This window comes from Desmodus rotundus, chromosome 8 (genome assembly GCF_022682495.2).
Source record: "Desmodus rotundus isolate HL8 chromosome 8, HLdesRot8A.1, whole genome shotgun sequence".
NCBI lineage: Eukaryota > Metazoa > Chordata > Mammalia > Chiroptera > Phyllostomidae > Desmodus > Desmodus rotundus.
Window position 1 is genome coordinate 85,393,343 of NC_071394.1, and position 21,396 is coordinate 85,414,738.

General features: G+C 37.0%; 1 protein-coding gene across 42 annotated transcripts in view; it reads right to left on the bottom strand.

Moving 5' to 3' along the window:
• Positions 1-1,414: 1,414 nt before the first annotated feature.
• The window catches only part of SLMAP (sarcolemma associated protein), a 153,936-nt gene continuing 133,954 nt past the window's right edge, over positions 1,415-21,396 (bottom strand). For 22 of the 42 annotated variants that reach the window (XM_071222275.1, XM_024556554.4, XM_024556557.4 and 19 more), the window contains 7 exons: positions 20,058-20,180; positions 18,863-18,937; positions 16,455-16,775; positions 15,704-15,821; positions 10,607-10,778; positions 6,652-6,786; positions 1,415-3,256 (listed from right to left, as the gene is read on the bottom strand). In XM_071222275.1, the coding sequence (XP_071078376.1) occupies positions 3,164-3,256; positions 6,652-6,786; positions 10,607-10,778; positions 15,704-15,821; positions 16,455-16,775; positions 18,863-18,937; positions 20,058-20,180 (1,037 nt within the window). In that variant the 3' untranslated portion in view covers positions 1,415-3,163. Of the gene's footprint in view, positions 3,257-4,640; positions 4,731-6,651; positions 6,787-10,606; positions 10,779-15,703; positions 15,822-16,454; positions 16,776-18,862; positions 18,938-20,057; positions 20,181-21,396 lie in introns of all 42 variants that reach the window. The other 20 variants (XM_024556544.4, XM_045192307.3, XM_045192305.3 and 17 more) reach the window with 3 other exon arrangements.

The window sequence follows — 21,396 nt, forward strand, 5'->3', positions numbered from 1 at the left end:
TTTACTTAATATATAGTATGAATATCTCCCCCACACACTTTGCAAGCACAGTAATCTAGAATGGCAATATTAACTTAACCAATGGCCCATTGCTGGACATTTGGGTTATTTACCCATCACTATTGTAAAAAAATGCTACACTACAGGTTAGTTAAAATTTTGTGCACACAATTATGTCCTCAGAATAAATTCCCAGAAATGAATGTTTTGGAACAAGGCTGTACATTTTTAATGCAGTTGTTTGTATGAAGTTTTTTCCTCTTTAGTAGCAGGTTTCCATCTTTTTGATAGTAGGCATAGTCCCTGGAAGCAGCCAAAAGTTACTGGGGTCAAGTTAAGTGAGAGATCAAACTAGGCAATATTATTTTTGGTTGGAAGCCTCTGACTATTCAGCAATGCGACTCCAAGTAGCTCCGAAGGCAGTTACAACAGGCATTCCTGCCGTGGGCAACTGGCTCATTATCGAAGTAAGCTCATTACTTCCCAAAGACACAACTATGACGGGGACAGATCTAAGCAGAGATGCTTTCTTCAGATTCATTACTTTGCAGTTAGATCTCATTCGCACACAGAGAAAGTCTTAACATTTGGGTCAATCAGTTCATTTTAAACAGCTGTAATAGTTCACCCAACAAATATTTGCAGTATTTTTTCTAGTAAGACATTCTCATTAAACTCTCGTTTGGCACTCAGATGACAGTTCACATACATTATCTTTTTAATTTTTATACTACCACTAAAAATATAGATGTTATTCTCTCCATTTTATGAAGGAGGAAATGAAGACTCAGAGAAGATAAATGATTTGCCCACGGCAACACAGCTGATAAAAGGCAGAGTCAGGATGCCAATTTGGTTCTGTTTAGCATCAATACCTCATTCTTTTTATTTTTTGACCCAGCCATGTAGCTGTCTTTGAATAATTCTTAAATGTATCATTATAGGGCTGTTCAAGTCTTAACTGCTATGATTAAAATTTCTTAATGGCTCTATCACTACCAGTGAATAATCCTTCTCTTTATTTAACCTGGAAGTGAACTAAACAAAACTGAAGGTATTGCTTATGAATAGGCTTTCTTATATGCTTAAGAAAAAATGGCAGTAACTACAAAAACCCATTTATTCAATTTAAATAAAGTAAATATTGATACTAGACTTTACATTTAGAGAGACTTGTCTGGCAAGTGAGTCATGTTTTAACAATAACCATAGTAAAAGAGGGAAAAAAAGTAGAGCAGTAAGTTAAATAAAAGGCTAATAAAACCTGGAGGAAACAGCTCAGTGTTTTCTTTTAAACCCCAAAGAACACCAAGCATATATATGTTGCACAAAGAGTCATTTTAAGAAAAGATGTATTAACAATCCAACAGTAGAGTCAGCACTAAAAATTTCAATGATATCCAACTCAAAAATGCATAGGGAGAGTAAAGTTGTTTTATTAAATCATGCACATCACGTGTGTTAGTGCAAATAGTTTAATCTGTACTCCAGAAATTCTATTGTACTTTATATCTTTACAAAATAGATTTAAAACAATTATTTACTTTAAAAAATGTAATTCTGAAGTTAAGCATTTCAGAACAATATTTGCAATAACCTATATACAAGAGGTACTGGGTACCACTGGCGTATTAGCATTCTGTGGTGGAGTGGCTTCCTGCAACAGAAAATGATGAAATCAACCATATATGACGGTATTTTCTACAAGTCATCTGTGACTTATTCCTCCAGAACTCTAGTGATCCTCCCAACAGCAAATCCCACATAGCTTAAAATATAACCTTTAAAGTATAAACAATGACTGCCAAAGATCACAAGGCAAATTATATCCTAAACTTCTATTTCAATATTTGGCTAGGCCTGTGGATTGCCACAGAACATTTGAGCCAGTTCACTGACATTCCCTCCCAGTCTTCATTGGCTGAAAAATTTCTATGAGATACTTTAGGATATTCTATGATCTAAATAAACTTTATTGACATAACTGTGGTGCTGCACAAAACCATTTCTGTGTTTTAAATTTACGATATCAAGCAGTGTTTAGGTGCTTCGCTGTGCATGGAACACTATTAATCTTGGGAATAGTGCTTCTCATTGACAGAACACCCCAGTTAACAATTAAAAGAAAATAACCATTTGCATACCCAACCAGGAAATCTGCTGATGGTTAACAGCTTACCTTGAACATGAATTAGCTTTGAAATACCATAATCGAATTAAGTCAGTAAAAGCTTATCTAAAGAGATATTCTTTCTTCAATTAAACATGCTTTGGAGGAAGAGATGATAGAAAAAAAAAATCATGCTTCCTAAAATGTTGTATATGAAAAAGTAACTTTTAAAGAAAATATCTCTTTAAATACATGAGGTTTAATAAATTACATTCCAATTGACTCAACAGTTTGGTTTACTGCACTGAAGTTATGTAATTACTATGTTTTTGCTCCCAGGAATACTTCAGTTTGCTCAAGAAAATACACACTCTCATGGAAAGTTTTTCAAAGCTGATGTCCTCCACACCATCGAGTCACATTAAGGCTGAACAAGCGTGCACAAATTCCCCAAATTATCGCTAGAGCAGAATACTTTCCAAGTGTATTATTTTTCTTTAAAAAAAAATCACGCAAAGAGTTGTCTCTAAGTCTTGTTCCCAATAGCTCAGTGGTTTTATAACAAGTAAAAATGGCGTAAATATGTAAAAAATATATATATGTATATATTTCAAACCAATAGGCACTGAGCACACAGGGCCTGTCTTCCCATGTATGTATTGATTGTTTGGTTTGGGTAGTTACCGAATCAGAAAAGTGAGTTATTTGTCATTAGAATTCAGAGTAAAATACCCATAAATTTAATGTTATAAATAATTTGGTGTACCAAGAAGCCTACTTTAGGCCACCATAATATTCAGAATCTCAACATACTAATTTAAAAATTACATGAAAAACTGCAAGCAAATTATTGCTTACAATAAAGTCACAATTTTACATTCTCTTTATAGACAGACATGTTTTATATAATTTAAAGCAATGACCCTACAGCTGTATTCTTGCACTTCTGCTGTTTTAAGAGGTAAAAAGGAAGAAAATGGTTCTGTTTGTCCCCAGCACGACTGTGATGCCAGCTTCTAGAGGGAGGACGGTGTACGGACTCAAGAAACGCTCTCATGGAGAAGCTCTGGCCAGACCTGGCACATACAGCACGATGGCTGTCACTGCAACCAGGGCAGCCAACATGGGCATCCAGGGCCAAGGTTTCTGTGTGGAAAGAAACCAAGAGTCAATATCACATTCTCCCCTCTCTTTTCATACCTATTAACCCCTTGGGTTCCAGAGAGTCCTGAATACTTAGAATGTTAGAAAAAACCTTATCTTTGCATAAGAATAAATTATAAAAAAAAAAAAAAAGGAAGGAAGGTGAGGGAGTACAGGTGTAAGGAGAGCCAGTAACAGCAGGAACTCTTTTAGAGGACCACTGTGTAGAAGAAGCCTGACACATTTCAGGCAAGTGCTGGGCCGTTTTCAATTTTGTTACAGCTGAAACCTAATAGTGACTTCTAAGAAACCCTCTGGGCTCAGCTGCTTTATTTACTCCGGTACCCATAAATTACAACTAACTGATGTACAGAGACGTCTGGAGTATATTTCTGCCTAAAATGTTTATTTCTTGATAAAAACCAGACTCACATGGTAGGGTAGTTTTATACAAAAGGCTGGTGGGTAAGGTGATAGAAAGAAAATGGTCTAAGCTTTTACCCTCTAATTTGAAACCACATAAGATAATATCGGATGGGGTTCGAGATGGGGAGGTGCTATTCAGGGACTCTGCCCATCTGATACTTTGGTAAAGACCATGTCCAGTGCAATTATGTCATCTGATCATCTCATATGGTCTACTAACATGCAAGCATGTTGGAGACAAGCATGGATGGGCTGTTCCCTGTTAACTTTCAGAGGGCTTTACAATATCAACTTGCTTTTGGTTGATAAAGCTTTATTTTCACTAGTGTTCTTATTGAGAAAGTTGGCTTTTAAAGAAATTTTCTAACGTTGCAAAACAGGGCTCCGAAAGATATGGGATAGGTTTACCCTTATAAGTAAATGCACACTGGGGTTGACATTGTGAGCCAATGGTCCATTATGCTAATCTCATCCTTCTTCATCTTTATAACCATAGTGTAAATATAGGCAAGGGTTGAAACAAAGAAACTCTACACTATGGAGAAGAAGAGGTAAGGGAGGAGGGGGAAGAAAGCTGGCTGAAAACCTTAAACAGGCAAACTCTTCATTTCTCATTAAAATTTGATTAAAAATATAATTGGGAAGAGGAATTAGTATTGCAGAAATTCAAAGTTTACTCCAGTTTGCTAGAGACAAAGACTCAGCTAAAGGCAAAATATTAACAACTGGTTAGATGGGAATTAATTCATGGTTAGCATTACTACAAAGGAAACAAGACAAAATGTTATGTGATTAGTTGATTGTTCAGTTCATTCATATGACACAATACATGGCATACTAAATGAAGGGTTTGCTCCAGGTAGCGCATTACCTGTGTGGTTTTGCCATGCATTATAGTACAAATATGGCACAAACAGGTGACGGGGACAAACAGACAAGGACTCAACAGTAGTGCTTGTACCTTTCTCTACCACAATGGACCGAAACACCAAAACAGGAAAGCCAGGAATAGGCCGATGAATACGGCTGGGACGGGTTGTAATATGGAAGGCTAAAGAAGGGAAGGGATATTAAAATCATTTTATGCTATACAAAAATCAGATAAGATGATTTAGACCTGAAAAGGGTGAGGAAGGGTAGAAAGACTGAGGAAATAGAAGAGCACCCAGGTTTTACACTGACTCAAACATTTTAAAGACATCTAATACAATCCCGAATGATGGACTGTGGTGTGTAAGTTGACCAACTACCAGTCTAAAAGGAACAGCTGGAGGCGATGGGCAACGTGGGCATCCCTAACATACTAATGAAACGCAGTACGTTAAGACAGAGCAATGAAAATACCTCAGTAACTTATGCTCTGCTTACAGCATGTTATTTTGTTCCATGCTTAGAATTCATTATTTGACAATGGGTATATTGGAATGGGTATTATGGCTAAAGTTTCTCTCTCCATCAAAACCTTTTTTTAAAAACCAAAACTTTTTTGCCTGAGATGGTATTTCTTTAAAGCTTAAAAATAAATGCCCTGTGGTGTGTGCTTTCCAAGCCAAGCAAGAGATCTGACACAATGTATGACAAACACTTGGTATATAAAGACAGGCAGCCATGTCTCAGGCAGGGCTTTCAGTTGTATTACCAAATGTAACCAATTATATTAAATTACCACGGTGAATGTTATTACATAGTAATATTTTAGTACCACAAGTCCAATATCATAAAAAAAGGAAATTCACCCTTGAGGTAAATTATTTGTACAACTATAAACAGCAAGGTTACTTTTGAAAAAGTTCTAAATGGTGTGGGGGACCCATTCTGATTATGCTAGATGTCTTCATAGGTTAATTCAGTAGAAAGGAGAATGAAATTCCATACTCAGAGGGATATAAATTAACATAAAAGAGAGGAGTAACCAAACTTGGAATGAAACCTTATGATCTGATTTTAGGAGAGTTCTGTAATCTACACTTTCAAAATAAACGCAATCCATTTTTGCTCAGCATAAAGCCTCCAGACCCAATTTATCAATTTCGAAAAGGCTTCTAATTAAGCAACAAGGTTTTATCTTCTAAAAAAACTAAGACTTTTTTTAGCAAAGGACAGTTGGACAAACTCACGAGCATTCGGTGACGGCCATGCAACATCACTCTTTTGTACTTGTGCTGCAAGTGAAGCATAGTGCCTTCCTCTGTAGGAAGCGTGGGACTCGTGCCCGCCGCAGTGTCCGCGCCGTGACACAGGGTTGGAATAAGTCAGAGCACAACCAACCACAGCGAACATCACCCATCAGTTAGGCCCCACAGAGGCAATGATCACCGAAACATGTAACATAACATTTATTTTTAAAGACCATCTGCCCTTCTAGCAAATGGAGAACAAACTGATATTATTAAACTCAGTTTATACCAAAACATTCCAACTTCACATGCACATACGCACAGCCCTCTACAGAAACTCACCGATATTTCCTAACATTTACAGGAGGCCAAAAGGACACTAAGCGCCTTAAGGAGAAAATTATTACTATAAAATAAAAACCATAATTAAGCTTCCATTTTTGGATACAGCCAAATGCTAAGGAGTCAACACGAACTACTCTTTCTTAGGTGGTCTCTGGTGGTACAATGCTGCATTTCCTAGCGGGGGAAAAACAAGGGCCTGTTTAATGACAGAACTTCAGATTCATCTGGGAAAAGCTGACAGTTCTTAGGTAATTATTTTCTTGCAAACAAGGCAGGCTCTTTCTCCAGGTAGTCCTCAGGCTCTGCTAGGCATACAGGTTAAAGAGGCAAATTCTTAAATAAAAAACTTGGTAACACAATGATTGCATCAAGGCATTTCATAATGAAAAGTTTAGTTCATGTGTGCCACAGGCTGTAGTTTCTCAAATCAGTAATGAAAGCCTCTGAAGAATCAATTTCAGGGCTCTCACCTGCCTTTCAGTCAAAGCTAAGGCAAGTTTGCAGACTTACATTATTTCCTTTCTCTCGGAGCAGCTTCAGGTTGTCTTTACATTGTTTGAGCTCATCTGTGATTGACTGTTTTTCCTGCTCAGTCATTTCAAACTTCAACTTCAGTTCTGAGAGTACAGTCTGTGTCTTTTCATACTGAAGGCAAAGAAAAAAGAGTGTGCAGACTCAACTTAAATGGGCATGAAGTTATGGTTCTAGTCAGGGTTATATACCAGACCCTATTAAGTCACCTCTAAGACCAAAGTCAAGCCTTTTTTGTTTTAAGAAGGATAAGAATCATTTGCACTAATGATAAGAAGTCTTTAATGTTAACTTGATTCTATGTAAGAATGTTCTGGCTCTGAAGTTAAAAAAAAATTAAGAGAAGTCACCATCGTGTCATTTGTTTCTACTGTAAAGGATCACTTTTTCCACTGAGTTAGAGGAGAAAAGTAAAATTTCAAACTGAGCAAAAGAAAACACGTGGAGAAAAACTCCATAGCTTAATTAAATGGCAAGGTTAGAAAGTATGAGTTTATACAATGTCAGCCAAGCTATTTTAGTCTTAAAGTAGAAAGCATTAATTCCCATTAGCTCTCCTTTACCTAGCATCATAGGTTATCAAAATGTCCCGGATAAGTGAATTTCTAAGCAAATAAATCAAAGAAATGTGTCTAAGGTACCAAGCATTATTACTGAGGACATTTCTATCTCTTAACTTAAATTTATAAGCATCAACTGAAAGTAATTTTTTTTAAATGTGTTTCTGATAGACATTTTTCTATAGTGAAACATGCTACTTCCTGCTCTGGAAAACAATTCACTGCACATAATTTGATTTTCCTCAGATACACTAGCTATCCCTGAAACACAGGTGACGTCAACGAGAAACGAAGTATGGTTGGCCCCTACTTTAAATGCCCCTGGAGGCAGGAATTCCAGACTGGTTCCAATTCTAGGTATTGCATCATACATGCAAGCTGGGCTCCCAGTCAAAGAACAAAGACTGTTCTGCTGCTGGCTGTACCTTTGTCTCGGCCTCCACTGCCCCACTCTGCCACCTCTGAAGGTTTTAGAAGGAAGAAAGAAAGATGAGGGCTGAGTATAATATAAATATACCACGTATTTGCTATACCAGAAAGGTTTTTTCTCCTCCTTAAACATAGCCCATGAGACTGGAAAATTTCTAGTTCCTTTCTGCGTATATCCTAGAAACTCTTCAATAAAGGACACACCTTGATATGGTGCTTCTGAATAATGCAAGTTCAGTACCTTGGAGTCATTAATTAGGAGCTTATCATTATGCACTCCAAAGTAAATACTAAGAAGGATGGAAATGTATAAAAACATTAGTCAGCAGAGGTGGAAGAAGGTGGCTTAGGGTCAGCAGAAAAGTCACCAGAAAATGGAAAGATGGGTACAGAAAAGGAGGTCAAATGTTCCCAGAACAAGTCCACGTGGTATGTATGCCGGAGGATGAATTAAGGGGTAAGAGTCATGGACTTTATGACAGCTTTTTTCTGTGGGGTCTGTGGACTCCCTTCCAGAAGGCAGAAGGTTATGGACAGGCCGCCAAGGCAAATGTAGTGTACCTGGGCTAGCCTCTGCATCTCAGAGCACCACCAACAGTCTCATTCCTAAGAGTGAGTAATAAATAAGTCAAAAGGGCTTTGCTGGCCTAAAATTTCCCGTCCTTTCCCTTTCCACCATTCTTACATCCAGCTTGCTCTTACACCAAAGCACTTAATCATTTCTCTGTTCCAGGGGTTGTGAAGCAAAATGACAGGAAGGCAGCTCATTTAGGAAGATCCGGCTGTTTCCCTTCAACATGTGAAGTTGGTGGGAAGAACTCTGGCCTCAGGACAAGGTGGTGAAGCCGAACAACTTTCCTGAGTCAGTCTTTGCAGTCTTATGTGATCAATGTATTATGAGTTCATAGATATTCCTGCTAAATTAAAATATAGATGCTTTTTTAAGTCAAATATAAAGATGATACACCATTATTTTCCTCATAATAGTGAGGATTAAAATTTACTGTTCTCATGTATTTTTCTCTGTTAAATGTACAAATAAAAGCTGCCATTTATAAAAATTTAATTGTTGGAACAAAGGTGACCTTCTGCAGTCTTAGTTTCACACCTTGCTTGGACATCATTTTTACTCCACCTGTTTTCTAATTCAGAGGCGAGAAACAAGCTCTGTTCTGAATAAAAGGGAAATACCACACAATATTACCAACACCTTCAGTTTTCTTCTTAAATAACCTTGCTTATCAGCCGGTAATATCAGCCTTTTACAGTGCTGAAGATACGTAATGATGGTACTATGCACATTAAGCATGACTCTGAGAGAGGAGAACAAAGGAAATACTGAAAGGGAACATATATGCATTAATAAAAGATAGTAATTCATTTGCAGTGGATTACACAGATATAAGAACCTCATTAAAGAACATTTCAACAACAGACTAGTGTCCAAGAGTTGACATGACGAACGGAAAGAGAAGCAATTTTCACAATACAAAGGAGCGTGATGACTACACGTCATTTCACAATGGAAAACACTGAACGAGAAAACAGAAAAGAAACATTGACAAGAACAGATATATTTTTAAATATGCTGCATTTAATGCAATCCAAAGGCTATCGACAATTTAGATGCTGTGACAACATGCCACCGCCATTTGTGAAACAGTTAAAGCGTTTTGCACTGATGGCTCAGTGACCAAAACCAGGCAAACAAATAATGCAACAAAACGGTAATGCATTCATAGTAACATACAACAGAATCATCTTCCAACCACAGCATTCTTCCCAGATTTTGAAAGAATTATGGGATAAGGACTGGAAGAATACAAAGTGCGTACAGTATTAAATACTAGGATATATACTTTGGCACAAAGTTTGTGTTCCAACTAAATAAAATGAGATGTCTTTCCAAACACATATCCTTAGCAAGAGGATAAAAATGAACATATTACAAAATCAATATGGCCACATATAATGTTACAGGTTTTTTTTCTTTAGGAATGGACATGAAGACAGCACAAAAAGTGTTTCCAAGCTTAGGACAGTACAAGGAAAGGAAAGTGCAAAGAAAACTGCATCGATTAAACAGACCTTCTAAAAACAATTTTGGGAAAATTTGTTATTAAAGAGAAAGAATTGTCTTCAACTTCCTTCAATTTATAATGAATCCTTTGTTTAAGAGAGTCTACAACTGGGATGGGCCCTGACCAGCAAGTATATCAAGATGCATCAGCCTTCTCCATCCCAGAGCTGGCCAGGAGTCAATGCAGGGAGCAGGAAAAGGCTGGAAGGACTGACCAGAGCTCTTACGGCCCCATTGTCAACTTCAAGGCTTTGCTCAGGGAGAGGTTAGCTGGGGTCTTTGTTCCAAAGTCAACACTAACATGACATTTTTAACACGATTTTTAAAAAATCCACCAAGTCAAGGTTTTAAGCAAAATGACATGAAAAGGGAGCATGCGTATTTGTGAAGAAGGGGAAAATGGGATGGGGGCGGTGGGAAGAAAGTAAAAGGTCATAGGACATGTGTTTGGCTAGCGGGCTATGAGGTAAATTTTAAGTAACTTTTCAGACTAGTTTCATCTGAGGGATTTAAACAGCATTATGGAGTGGCCCCACTTTGCTTTCCAAAGTATTTTAAGTTAAATAAGATACTGTCTTTGAAAGAGAAACAATGACTTGAGAGATCTCATACAAAGGGTTTACCATACAGGTCAACTAACTGGTACAGAAAAAAATGTAATATAATTTTGTATATTTATATATTTGAGGCCAAACCCTACAGATGAATTCTCTATATGGACAGCTTGAAATCTCCAAGCACAGATGTTCCAAGTATCAAGTTCGTGATAGGTAATGTGACTTTATTTCTAACTAGCATGAATATCAGATTTGCTTTTGGCTTGAAGTCCAACCATAACTGGGCTCATAATGTCTTTTTGCTTTACCTCTTTCTGTACATCCTTTGCTTGGTTTTCAGCCTTACTGAGAAGAGTTTTTAAATGAGTTGAATCCTGAAGATGCTGTTCTTTCAAGGATCCCATTTGATTCTCAAGCTCTTTCCTAGTCATCTGAAGGATGCTGAGATCACTGGTAAGCTCTAAACTCTGCTTTTGAGAACTGTAAAACAAATATTGACAGAATTATTCATACAGATGGTACAGCAGCCAGTCATATTCCTTACATATTTCACTAGGAGGGATTGAGTGGATTTCAGGGGAGGAAAGAAGTGTACGAAAGAATAAGATATTTTCAATAAGTAAAAAGCATTAAAACACTAAAAAAAGCAAGTAAGTTTAAAGCTATGCCCTATTTTCAGATAATCGAATATACACTAAGGCTGAAATTTAAAAAACAAGTAAGAGGTAGACTAACTGTATTTTGTTATATCACATTATATTAACTATCATAGAGACTCACAAAAAATTCAGTTTAGCTATCATAAAAAGTTCAGCATAGGTGTTCTACAGGAAAAAAGAGCATGTATTTCAACTCTTATAAGTTTAAGTACTTGACAAGTAGGATGGAGGACAGAAACTCAAAGTTTAGAAGCTACTGCCAACTCAAGTAAAGATAAACTTACTAAAATGAGAAGACACACCCAACTCAGGAAAACCATGGGGCAGAGATCCAGGAGGCTAGGTTTGAGTCCTCAGTTCTGCCACTGTTCAGTTGTGGGATGTTAAGCATGTCATTTAACTGGTGCAATATGATTCTCTGACTAAGCGTTTACTGAACTCTTAGGTCTGTTCCAGGCACCATGTTATATTGATGCAAATAACACAAGGAGAGTCTCAGTGCCCTCCACCGCCAAACGAGAAGACTGAATCCAATTTCTGACTTAAATTCTATGATTATTTTTATAACTTGATTAAAAAATCCCCTGATTTACACACTAGGAAAACAGCTTGATAGGCATAAGTAGAAACTCTTTATTCAATTCCTCTACATCACATACAACAAAGAACAAAGGATCCGTTTAGTGTAGTTGTGGTAAAGAATTTGGCTCCCAATGTATATGGGAGCCAAATTCTGTAACTGAAATAGCTAAAGGAGGATAAAATTTGAGGATCAAAATGACAGTTCTATGTCTCTCAGAAGGAGTCAAAAGACTCAGATTCAATATTGTAACTGAGGTACTATGGAGTATAAATCACATTTTGATTGTACACTAGGCAGATTCTCAGGGGGCAGGTCTGATGCCAAGTCAATATAGCTAGAAACTAAATGACAGAAAAGAACCTATAAAGAAAGACTCATTTCTAAATACAAGTATGATTACCAAATAAACTTAGAGAACTATTAAACCAGAAAAGTTTAACAATTTTTCTTCAATAGTTTATGTGAGTTTAGGCAGACAACTTAACCAATAATCTAACATATATATTCCACCCCCTGGGACCTAATGTTTTTAAAACATATGCTTCTAATTCATAAGAAGTTTGTTGGCTTACATTCACCACTTAAACAAAATTTAAAGTAAAAAAATAGCATTTAATAGTTTGTCAGATTCCAATTAATCACTTCTCAAAAATGAGGGATCAAGTTTGGAATCTTTAAAATATCAATAATTCTAAAGTAAGAATAATTTAAGATAAACAATATAGGTAATCAAACCTGTATTATCAACACAGGTAATAATACAGCTGAAACTCAGTATTTTTTTTTTTTAAAGATTTTATTTATATATTTTTAGAGAGGGGAAGGGAGGGAGAAAGAGAGAAAGAAACATCAATGTGTGGTTGCCTCTCATGTGGCCCCCACTGGGGACCTGGCCCGCAACCCAGGCATGTGCCCTGACTGGGAATCAATCCAGGGACCCTTTGGTTTGCAGCCCGTGCTCAATCCACTGAGCTATGCCAGCCAGGGAGAAACTCAGTATTTCTTGTTTTATACAAAACTAAATGTATTCACTAAGATCCAAATATATTTCAAATATGAAGAACTTAAGTGTCTACATTCACCGTACATATATTTTATACCAAACAATTTGCCTAAACATGTTGTGTTTTGGGCCTTTATTTTGTCCTATTCATACCTTGAAATTGCTTTTACAAACTTTTACGTGGTATAAACAAAAATTTGTTGTATTTTTTATCAATTATCTGTAAACATTAAAAAAGTAATACACATAAATGTGGGAAAAGCTACGTAAAGATATGATACTGAAAGAAAAAAAGTGCTGAACAGATACTGGGAACACACAGTCCAGTAATGAGAGTAAATCAGCACATCTTGTTCCTTCAATTAGTTCTTGATTTTTTCAAATTTCTAATCAATATTCTATTTTTATAAGCAGATAATGAGGCTTACTATTTCCTGATATCTAGTCCTTTCTTTATTGTTTTCCCCCAAAGCTTGTTTTACATGGGACTTGACCTTGATCACTGAGTTTTTGCTAACCTTAGTGCTGTTGAGGAGTGTGACCACAAGGGTAGCAAGAGAGTTAATGTTACTGCCTTTTTTGGTGTGCTGGGGAGAAGGAGATGGATTAATTAAGATCGGCTTCAAAAATAAACAGGTACGGAGAACCAAGATGGCGGCGTAGGTAGACACACTGCGCCTCCTCGCACAACCAGAACTGACAGAGAATCGAACAGCAAGGGGGACCAACACCAAGAAAATAGAAAATAACCATTCATCCAGACTGGTAGGAGGGGCGGAGACGGGCACCCGGGTGGAGAGGACTCGCGTGGCTGTGGCGGGACTGAGACTGGCGGAGTGTGGGACGAATGGCGCAGGCAGTCCGAGCACTAGCAGACCCTGCGGCCCCACATCTGCGCAGATAAACCAAGAGGGCCGGACTCAGAGTGGCGGAGAGTGGGGCAGGCAGAGCAGCGGGTAGCACCCCGTGGCACCAAATTTGCCCACAGACAAACCTGACGAACGGCGGGGAGCAGACCGTGTAACCCAGGGCTCCAGCTCCAGGAAATAAAGCCTCAAACCTCTGATTGAAAGCGCCCCTGGGGGTTGGGGCGGCAGCAGGAGAGACTCCCAGCCTCACAGAAGAGGTTGTTGGAGAGACCCACAGGGGCCTAGAGTGTGCACAGGCCCACTTACTCGGGAACCAGCACCAGAGTGGCCCAGTTTGATTGTGGGTAGTGGAGTGAAGGATTGAAATCCGGAGGAGAGTAAGGCGGGCGCCATTGCTCCCACTCGGCCCCTCCCCCTCGTACAGCGTCACAGCTCAGCGACCAGCGTTACCCCGCCCTGGTGAACACCTAAGGCTCCGCCCCTTAAAGTAACACGCGCCAAGACAAAAAAAAAAATGGCCCAAATGACAGAACACTTCAAAGCTCCAGAAAAAATACAACTAAGCGACGAAGAGATAGCCAACCTATCGGATGCACAGTTCAAAGCACTGGTTATCAATATGCTCACAGACTTGGTTGAATCTATTCGAAAAACAGATGAAAAAATGAAGCCTATGCTAGGAGAAACAAAGGAAAATGTACAGGGAACCAATAGTGATGAGAAGGAAACTGGGACTCAAATCAATGGTGTGGACCAGAAGGAAGAAACAAACATCCAAACAGAAAAGAATGAAGAAACAAGAACTTGGAAAAATGAGGAGAGGCTTAGGAACCTTCCGGACGCCTTGAAACGTTCCCACATCCGAATTATAGGGGTGCCAGAAGGAGAAGAGGAAGAACAAAAAATTGAAAACTTATTTGAACAAATAATGAAGGAGAACTTCCCTAATCTGGCAAAGGAAATAGACTTCCGGGAAGTCCAGGAAGCTCAGAGAGTCCCAAAGAAGCTGGACCCAAGGAGGAACACACCAAGGCACATCATAATTACATTACCCAAGATTAAACGCAAGGACCTACATCCAAGATTACTGTATCCAGCAAAGCTATCACTTAGAATGGAAGGGAAGATAAAGTGCTTCTCAGATAAGGTCAAGTTAAAGAAGCTTATCATCACCAAGCCCTTATTATATGAAATGTTAAAGGGAGTTACCTAAGAAAAAGAAGATCAAAAATTGGAACAGTAAAAATGACAGCAAACTCACAGTTATTAACGGCCACACATAAAACAAAAACGAGAGCAAACTAGGCAAACAACTAGAACATGAGGGTTGTCATTAAGGGAGTGGGAGGGGGAGAGAGGGGGAAAGGTACAGAGAATAAGTAGCATAGATGATAGGTGGAAAATAGACAGGGGGAGGGTAAAAATAGTGTAGGAAAGGTAGAAGCCAAAGAACTTATAAGTATGACCTATGGACATGAACTATAGGGGGGGAATGTGGGAGGGAGGGGGGTGGGCAGGATGGAGTGGAGTGGGGGGGGAAATGGGACAACTGTAATAGCATAATCAATAAATATATTAAAAAAAAATAAAAAAAAAATAAACAGGTACTACTTTCATATTCTTAATGAAAATTCAAACATTGTTTAAATAAAAACACAGAACAAATTTTTAAGGAAAAATATTCTGAGCTCTGCAACAAATGTTTGTAGGAAAACAGGACTTCACTAAATTTGGTGAAATAAATCTATTTCATTCATTGGTTTGCATGTAAGGTACTGGATGTTAGAAAGATTTAACTGATTAGAGGATTCTTGAACTTTTATATATTATTACTCTTTATATAACCCTGTTTGAAATTTGGAAGCTGAATTTGTGTATTTCAATAGAATAAATTCTTTATTACAGTCATGTCCTCATCACACTTATTAAAAAAAGGGATCATTGGTATGAAAGAAAAGCAAACTTGTATTTGAAACTTATTACTATTCAGTTTATAGGGCAAGTTCAATCACTAATTATAGACCTTTGCTGTTTGATTAGGAATTTTTTTGGGGGGAGGGAGCATTTAATTAATCTGTATTCTATGAGTACACCAAAAAGAAAGGACGGGCATGATGGTGGTAGTGGAAAAAAAAATGCTGAAGTATTCATTTAGTATGGTTAACCTGGCAAATACCAATAAGAGTCTGGCTAAACATTTTGCTCCAAAAATATATTTAAATATAAAAATTAAATTCAGATTAAAATTTAAGATAAATAAATATGAAACTAAAAGGAGAGTCCTTGCATACTTGTGCAATTCTTTTTCTTGCCGTTGCAGTTCTGATGATAGCAAAACATTTTCCTTTTTTAAAGAGTGGCACTCAGTTTCCAATACTTTCCATTCCCTTCTCAACTTCTCTAGTTCACCTAAAAGAATCCCCAAAACACATTTGTTAATATAGGAACATAGCTTCCGTAAAAATTCACAGAATAAAGGGAAGAACTTCAGAGGACAACATACTTCTCTCTCCCCTAAAAACATGTAGATTTTATATGACTATTCTTAGATTCCTGTTACTTTGCATCTGTACTTCAGGGTAGTCCCATCAACTTGAACTTTTGTTATTTTTTTTCCCACTTCATTTTTTTTTAATCCTCACCTGAGGATATGTTTATTGCTTTGAGAGAGAGAGAGAAATATAAATGTGAGAGAGAAACATCAACTCGTTGCCTCCTGTACGCACCCCAACCAGGGATTGAACCTGCAACTTAGGTATGTGCCCTGACTGGGAAATGGCAGCGAACCTGCAACCTTTTGGTTTACAGGATGATGCTCCAACCAACTAAGCCACCCAACCGGGTCCCACTTCACTTTTATAAGACAAATCATTTTTATTCTACAGCTTGCAGACCTGAAGAATGTTCATAGCCCCAATATAAGAAACTGCTCTGCACAAGCAATCACTATCAAAGAAAAATAGCCTAAATGGTTAATTTTTACAAGTTATAAGGTTATCATTATTAAGAGTTAAGAGCCTTATGCAAAATACACTTATCCACCTTGTAGCCTTGTTGCTTCTTCTCTCTGCTGGTCCTCACACTGTTGACATCGAAGCTGAAAACTGTTTTGCAGGCTTGTGATTTCTTTCTCATACTCAGACGCTGCTTTCCGCCACCGCTCAAGCTCACCTCGCACCTTCTTAAGCTCTTCTTGTAAGGAAGCAATATCAGTGTATCGTTCAGAGGCAGCCTTTTCTGCTGCTTGATGAAGAAGCAAAATTTCATCTCGGGCACTAAGCAATTCATTTCGAGTGCTTGTGATTTCACTGTCCTTCTCTTCCCGAAGATTCTCAATATTGATGTGTAACCTCTGCAGCTGGGCTACAAAAGTATATTTATCTATCATTTTCTTAGTCCACAGTAATCAGGAGTAAAAGAACAGCCCATATGGGACTGTAGTCACTACACAGCTCAGGTTATCACGGCTGTTTGTTGCTTTAGATTAAACTGTACAAGCAATCTATGTTTAATACAGAAAATGTCAAAATACAGAAACACAAAGAGAAAAAAAAACCCAAAGTAATGTTTATTTCCCCCACACAGAGAAAACTGCTTCTAATATTTGGTACTTACTCTTGTAGGTATTTTCTATGCATTTACATATATACATATAAAAATAGAACAGGGAGGACTCATAATATACGTAGTGCTCTCTATCTTGCTGGTGATGAACATCTCTTAATAACGAAAAACAACTGTTACACTGTAACTCTTTTGACAGATCCTTTTAGACATTGTAGGCTATTTAGTTTTTAATTACTATAAGCAATATTGCTGTAACATATTGCTGTAACTGCTTGGTCAAATGGTAAGCATTAGAAAAATCTTTAATGTTCTTGATTCAATTTTATGTTCAAATGTTAATATCTTAAAGAAGCCTTCTCCAATGACTTACCTAAAAAAAGCTCTCTGTCATTCTCAAGCTATTTACTCTGCCTTTATTTGATGTCACATTACATACTTATTTGCTTGTTGTTTATTTTTTACACTAGGCTGTACATCTCATGCATGCTCTATCCCCAATAATAGCAGAGTAAAAAATAAAAAACTGGTTGAATTAATAAAATTAATGAATACTGCCTAATCAAAGAGGTACATTTAAGAATGTCCTGTTTATGCCCTCATGATGGAACTATAAATAATTTGTATAAAATAAAACTCAGTTCAGGACTATGATACTAGTTTTGATTACTGTAACACAAAAAAATTATAGGTAGAAAATTTCCTTAGGTAGACGAAAAGAATAATTAAAATAATTAAGAGGATTTAAGGCTGGGAGAGGAGAGGATTGCTCCATAAACAAACATTAAAGAAAATATGAGGCCTTTTAAGTCTGTAGGAAGCACTCAGGGAGTAATAGTTTCAAAATCTGAACAAATGGCCAGAGAGAGAGGATCATGGATTTGTGGATGAAGTCCTGAAATATACATGCTGGCACTAGGGGGCGCTCAATAATGCCTAAGTAAAACATCTTTAAGACAAAAGGCAGCACCAAATCCCTTTGAGGAAAATTGCTTATATACAATACAAGATGGCAATACAGATTCAAATAAGATTTATATAAATTAATGAAAAATAGCATTAAGCTATAATAAGGGTTTAAAGAGGTTTCAACTTAAAAGACATCCAACCTACACCAGAAATTCTAATTTGACCACAATAAAATTTAAAAATTTAAAGAACTCAAGTATCCCACTCAAAACAAAACAAAACAAAACAAAACCCCCAAAGACTGGTTTTTCTCTGGGATATTTTAGGGCAAATATCACAAGCCTCACACAATTACTCCTCATTTTTTTCTGAAGTAAGATTACTTGTCTATTTACTTTCTTTTCACACTATCTCTCAAACTAAAATTTTAATATAACATCGGCTCCCTCTTTGACAATAAAGGCAAATTAATCCTGGAGTATCTCATAATTATAGTCCCACAGTAAGAGCAGCTCTGGTTCAGAGAAAACCCTTGACAGGGTTTTTACATTTCTGTAATGACCCCATGATACCCCACTAAACAGGGGTTGAGAAAAACAGCCTTTACGACTGAAGGCAGTGCAGGGACCATTTTACTATTTTATGTGGTATATAATTTTTGTTACAATGCCAAGTGTGTTATGAACATTAGCAACAATGCTACCAATAAGCTAAAAGTGCTGGTTCACAAAGCAGCTCAAACTAACTTGCTATAATAATTCAGAAAGTGACAATTTTACCAAATTCGTACCTTTACCCCTGCTCTTCCCACTCTAAATGTCTATTGTTGGAATAAAGGGTAATCTTCCCTTATATCTTCTTAAAAAAAATCTCACCAGTTATAGGGAAGAATGAAAGCCACAAAAAATGGGAACCCCATGCACTCTTTTATTTTACATTCCTTAAACAATCTCAGTTACCCTGAGGCTGTTCCATACCTTGAAGAACCTGTATTTGTTTAGTGGATTCCTCAACTTGATTTCGATAAGCTTTTCTTTCTTCTTCCAAAAGAGCTGAAAGTAAAACACAGTGCATCTAATTTTGTGAGTTAATGAAAGTATTCAGAATTGGGCAGTTGGAAATTTCTATAAAATTCTCTTCTAAAGCTTACTGAACAAAACAAAAGTTAGGCAGTAAGTTCCATCAGTATTAGTAGTGAGGCAGTTTAAATATTTTAGGAGCACAAAACAGTAGTAATAAATCTATTCAACTGAGTAGTGGAGTTTTCTAGATTATAGATAATATGTGCTATTCTTCATGAGAAGTGTTCTAGATAGCTGTTAATTATTAGCACTTTGAGCTTAAGTTAAGAAAACTTAAAATCTTCATGTGTACTACCAAGTACATAGTAAATACTGACTAAATAACTGCTGTTTGCTAGTATTTTTTCATTATAATTAAATAAGTTAGTCTAGACCCTCCAAAAGGTTCAAGTTAAGTGAATACCGACTCTTAATTTTTTCAAGAAGCAGAAAAGGAAGGAAGTAGTAACTTCTCCCTGAGAATCTTCCTTCTGGTCAGGAAAGCTGTCTCATGCGGACTCTAAAGGCCATTTACTTTCTCTCATTCTAAGACTTTCTCTGGTACTAATTGCCTACAGCCAGGTAGCTACTGTGAATGATATAGAAATACATGCTGTAGGGAATAGCACAGATTCCACTGGCCTATGACACTACAGTTAAGGGAGCTACTCGAAAAGAAATGGTTGGGACATTAGAAGATTCTATGCCTTAACCTAGCCTGATCCCTCCCATTTACGGGTGAATATAAATCTCCATATCTTATACTGAGTAGCAAACATTAGGGTAACTAAAACTTAGAAATTTATATACATTATGTTTTTTTCCTTTTGTTATACTTAACTTGTGACAAACTATTAAGATCTTTCATTGGTAGAGGTCTTTCTTGATGTTCATATCAACAATGTGAAGGAAGTAGAGCAACTGAACTCTCCTCACTTTACTGATTTGAAACAAGTTCAGAAAGGTTAAGTGAATGTTCCAAGATCATATATCCAATAAAATTATGGATCTGGAACGAGATACCATGCCTCTGGACTCCAAGTTTGGGGCCATTAAGTTATAGTATGTGGCCTCCACATCCCCTAAAGAATCAAAGTAATCTTGATCTCACCTTGAAGTTCAAAGCATTTTTGTTTACTTGCTCTAGCTAGCTCCTGGGCTTCAATCAATTCCTTGCGAAGATGCTGAATTTCTTGTTTTGCCTCAATTTCTGACTGTGCACCCTGTAAGTCATCTGACAAAAATATGTTTATTTAAAAAGCAACAGTTAGTATCACAATATAATCTCTACAACCAAAGATCAGCAATCTCTTTCATATTCAGACATGCATAGTTAAACAGCACAGCTGAGTTAAATAAAACTTCAATGCAAATTATATTAAGCATTTTAGTCATTTTCCCTAGAGAAAGAACACAAGTACAGTTAAATAAATATATTAGTAATTCATAGCATGATACAACAAAATATATATTAATACATACTAAAATTATAAATTTCAATCATGTAGAGCTTATGTAAGGCCTGAAATTCAGTAAGACAGGCATAATGCTATTTGCTATCATTTTTGAAATTTCTTGCTAACAAGTCAGAACAATTCACTTTTAATTTAACTGGAAATGGGAAAACAGAAACAAACTTTTCTTCAAGAAAAAGTATTTTACTTATTTAAAACAATTTTTTTTAAGATTCTATTTATTTTTAGAGAGAGGGGAAGAAGGGAGAAAGAGAAGCAGAGAAACATCAATGTGTGAGAGAGAAACATTGAGTGGTTGCCTCTTACACACCCCCAACTGGGGATCTCGTCTGCAGCCCAGGCATGTGCCCTGACCGGGAAGTGAACCAGCAACCTTTCAGTTTGCAGGCCGATACTCAATCCACTGAGCCACACCAGCCAGGGTTAGAAAAAGAATTTTAGCATGATTTCCCCAGTTGTGGAAAACAGAATAAAAAGTAGGCTGAAAGCTGCACAGTACTCACTTCGTCATCATTGTTTTCCCAACACTACACACGTAACAAATATTTGTTGAATTATGTAAATGAATTACATACATGTTTTTATCGAAATACTAAATTAGATCCACCATTACATCTCAAATATGCCCCTCCCCTAATTTCTTTCCTCTCTAGTCACTCTACTCATCTTTCATTGTATTAAAATTTTCTGCTTCTGAACATTGCCTGAAATAAGTCAGGTAGGCCATATTCTTCTAGTATATTGGTTTACGAGTTAGCTCAAGCATAAAAATTTTAATCCATCAAAAAAGAGCTTGAGAAGAAAATTTTATAATATAATCACAGTAAGTCTCAGATTTACATATACACATTTTTATACTCATCGATTACATGAGGGGAGGGGAAGAGGAGGAGAGGACAGAAAACTCTTCCTTATAGTAGAAAGCCAGCTAATAAATGTAGAAGGAATGATAGAGTTATGAAATCTCTATTTGAA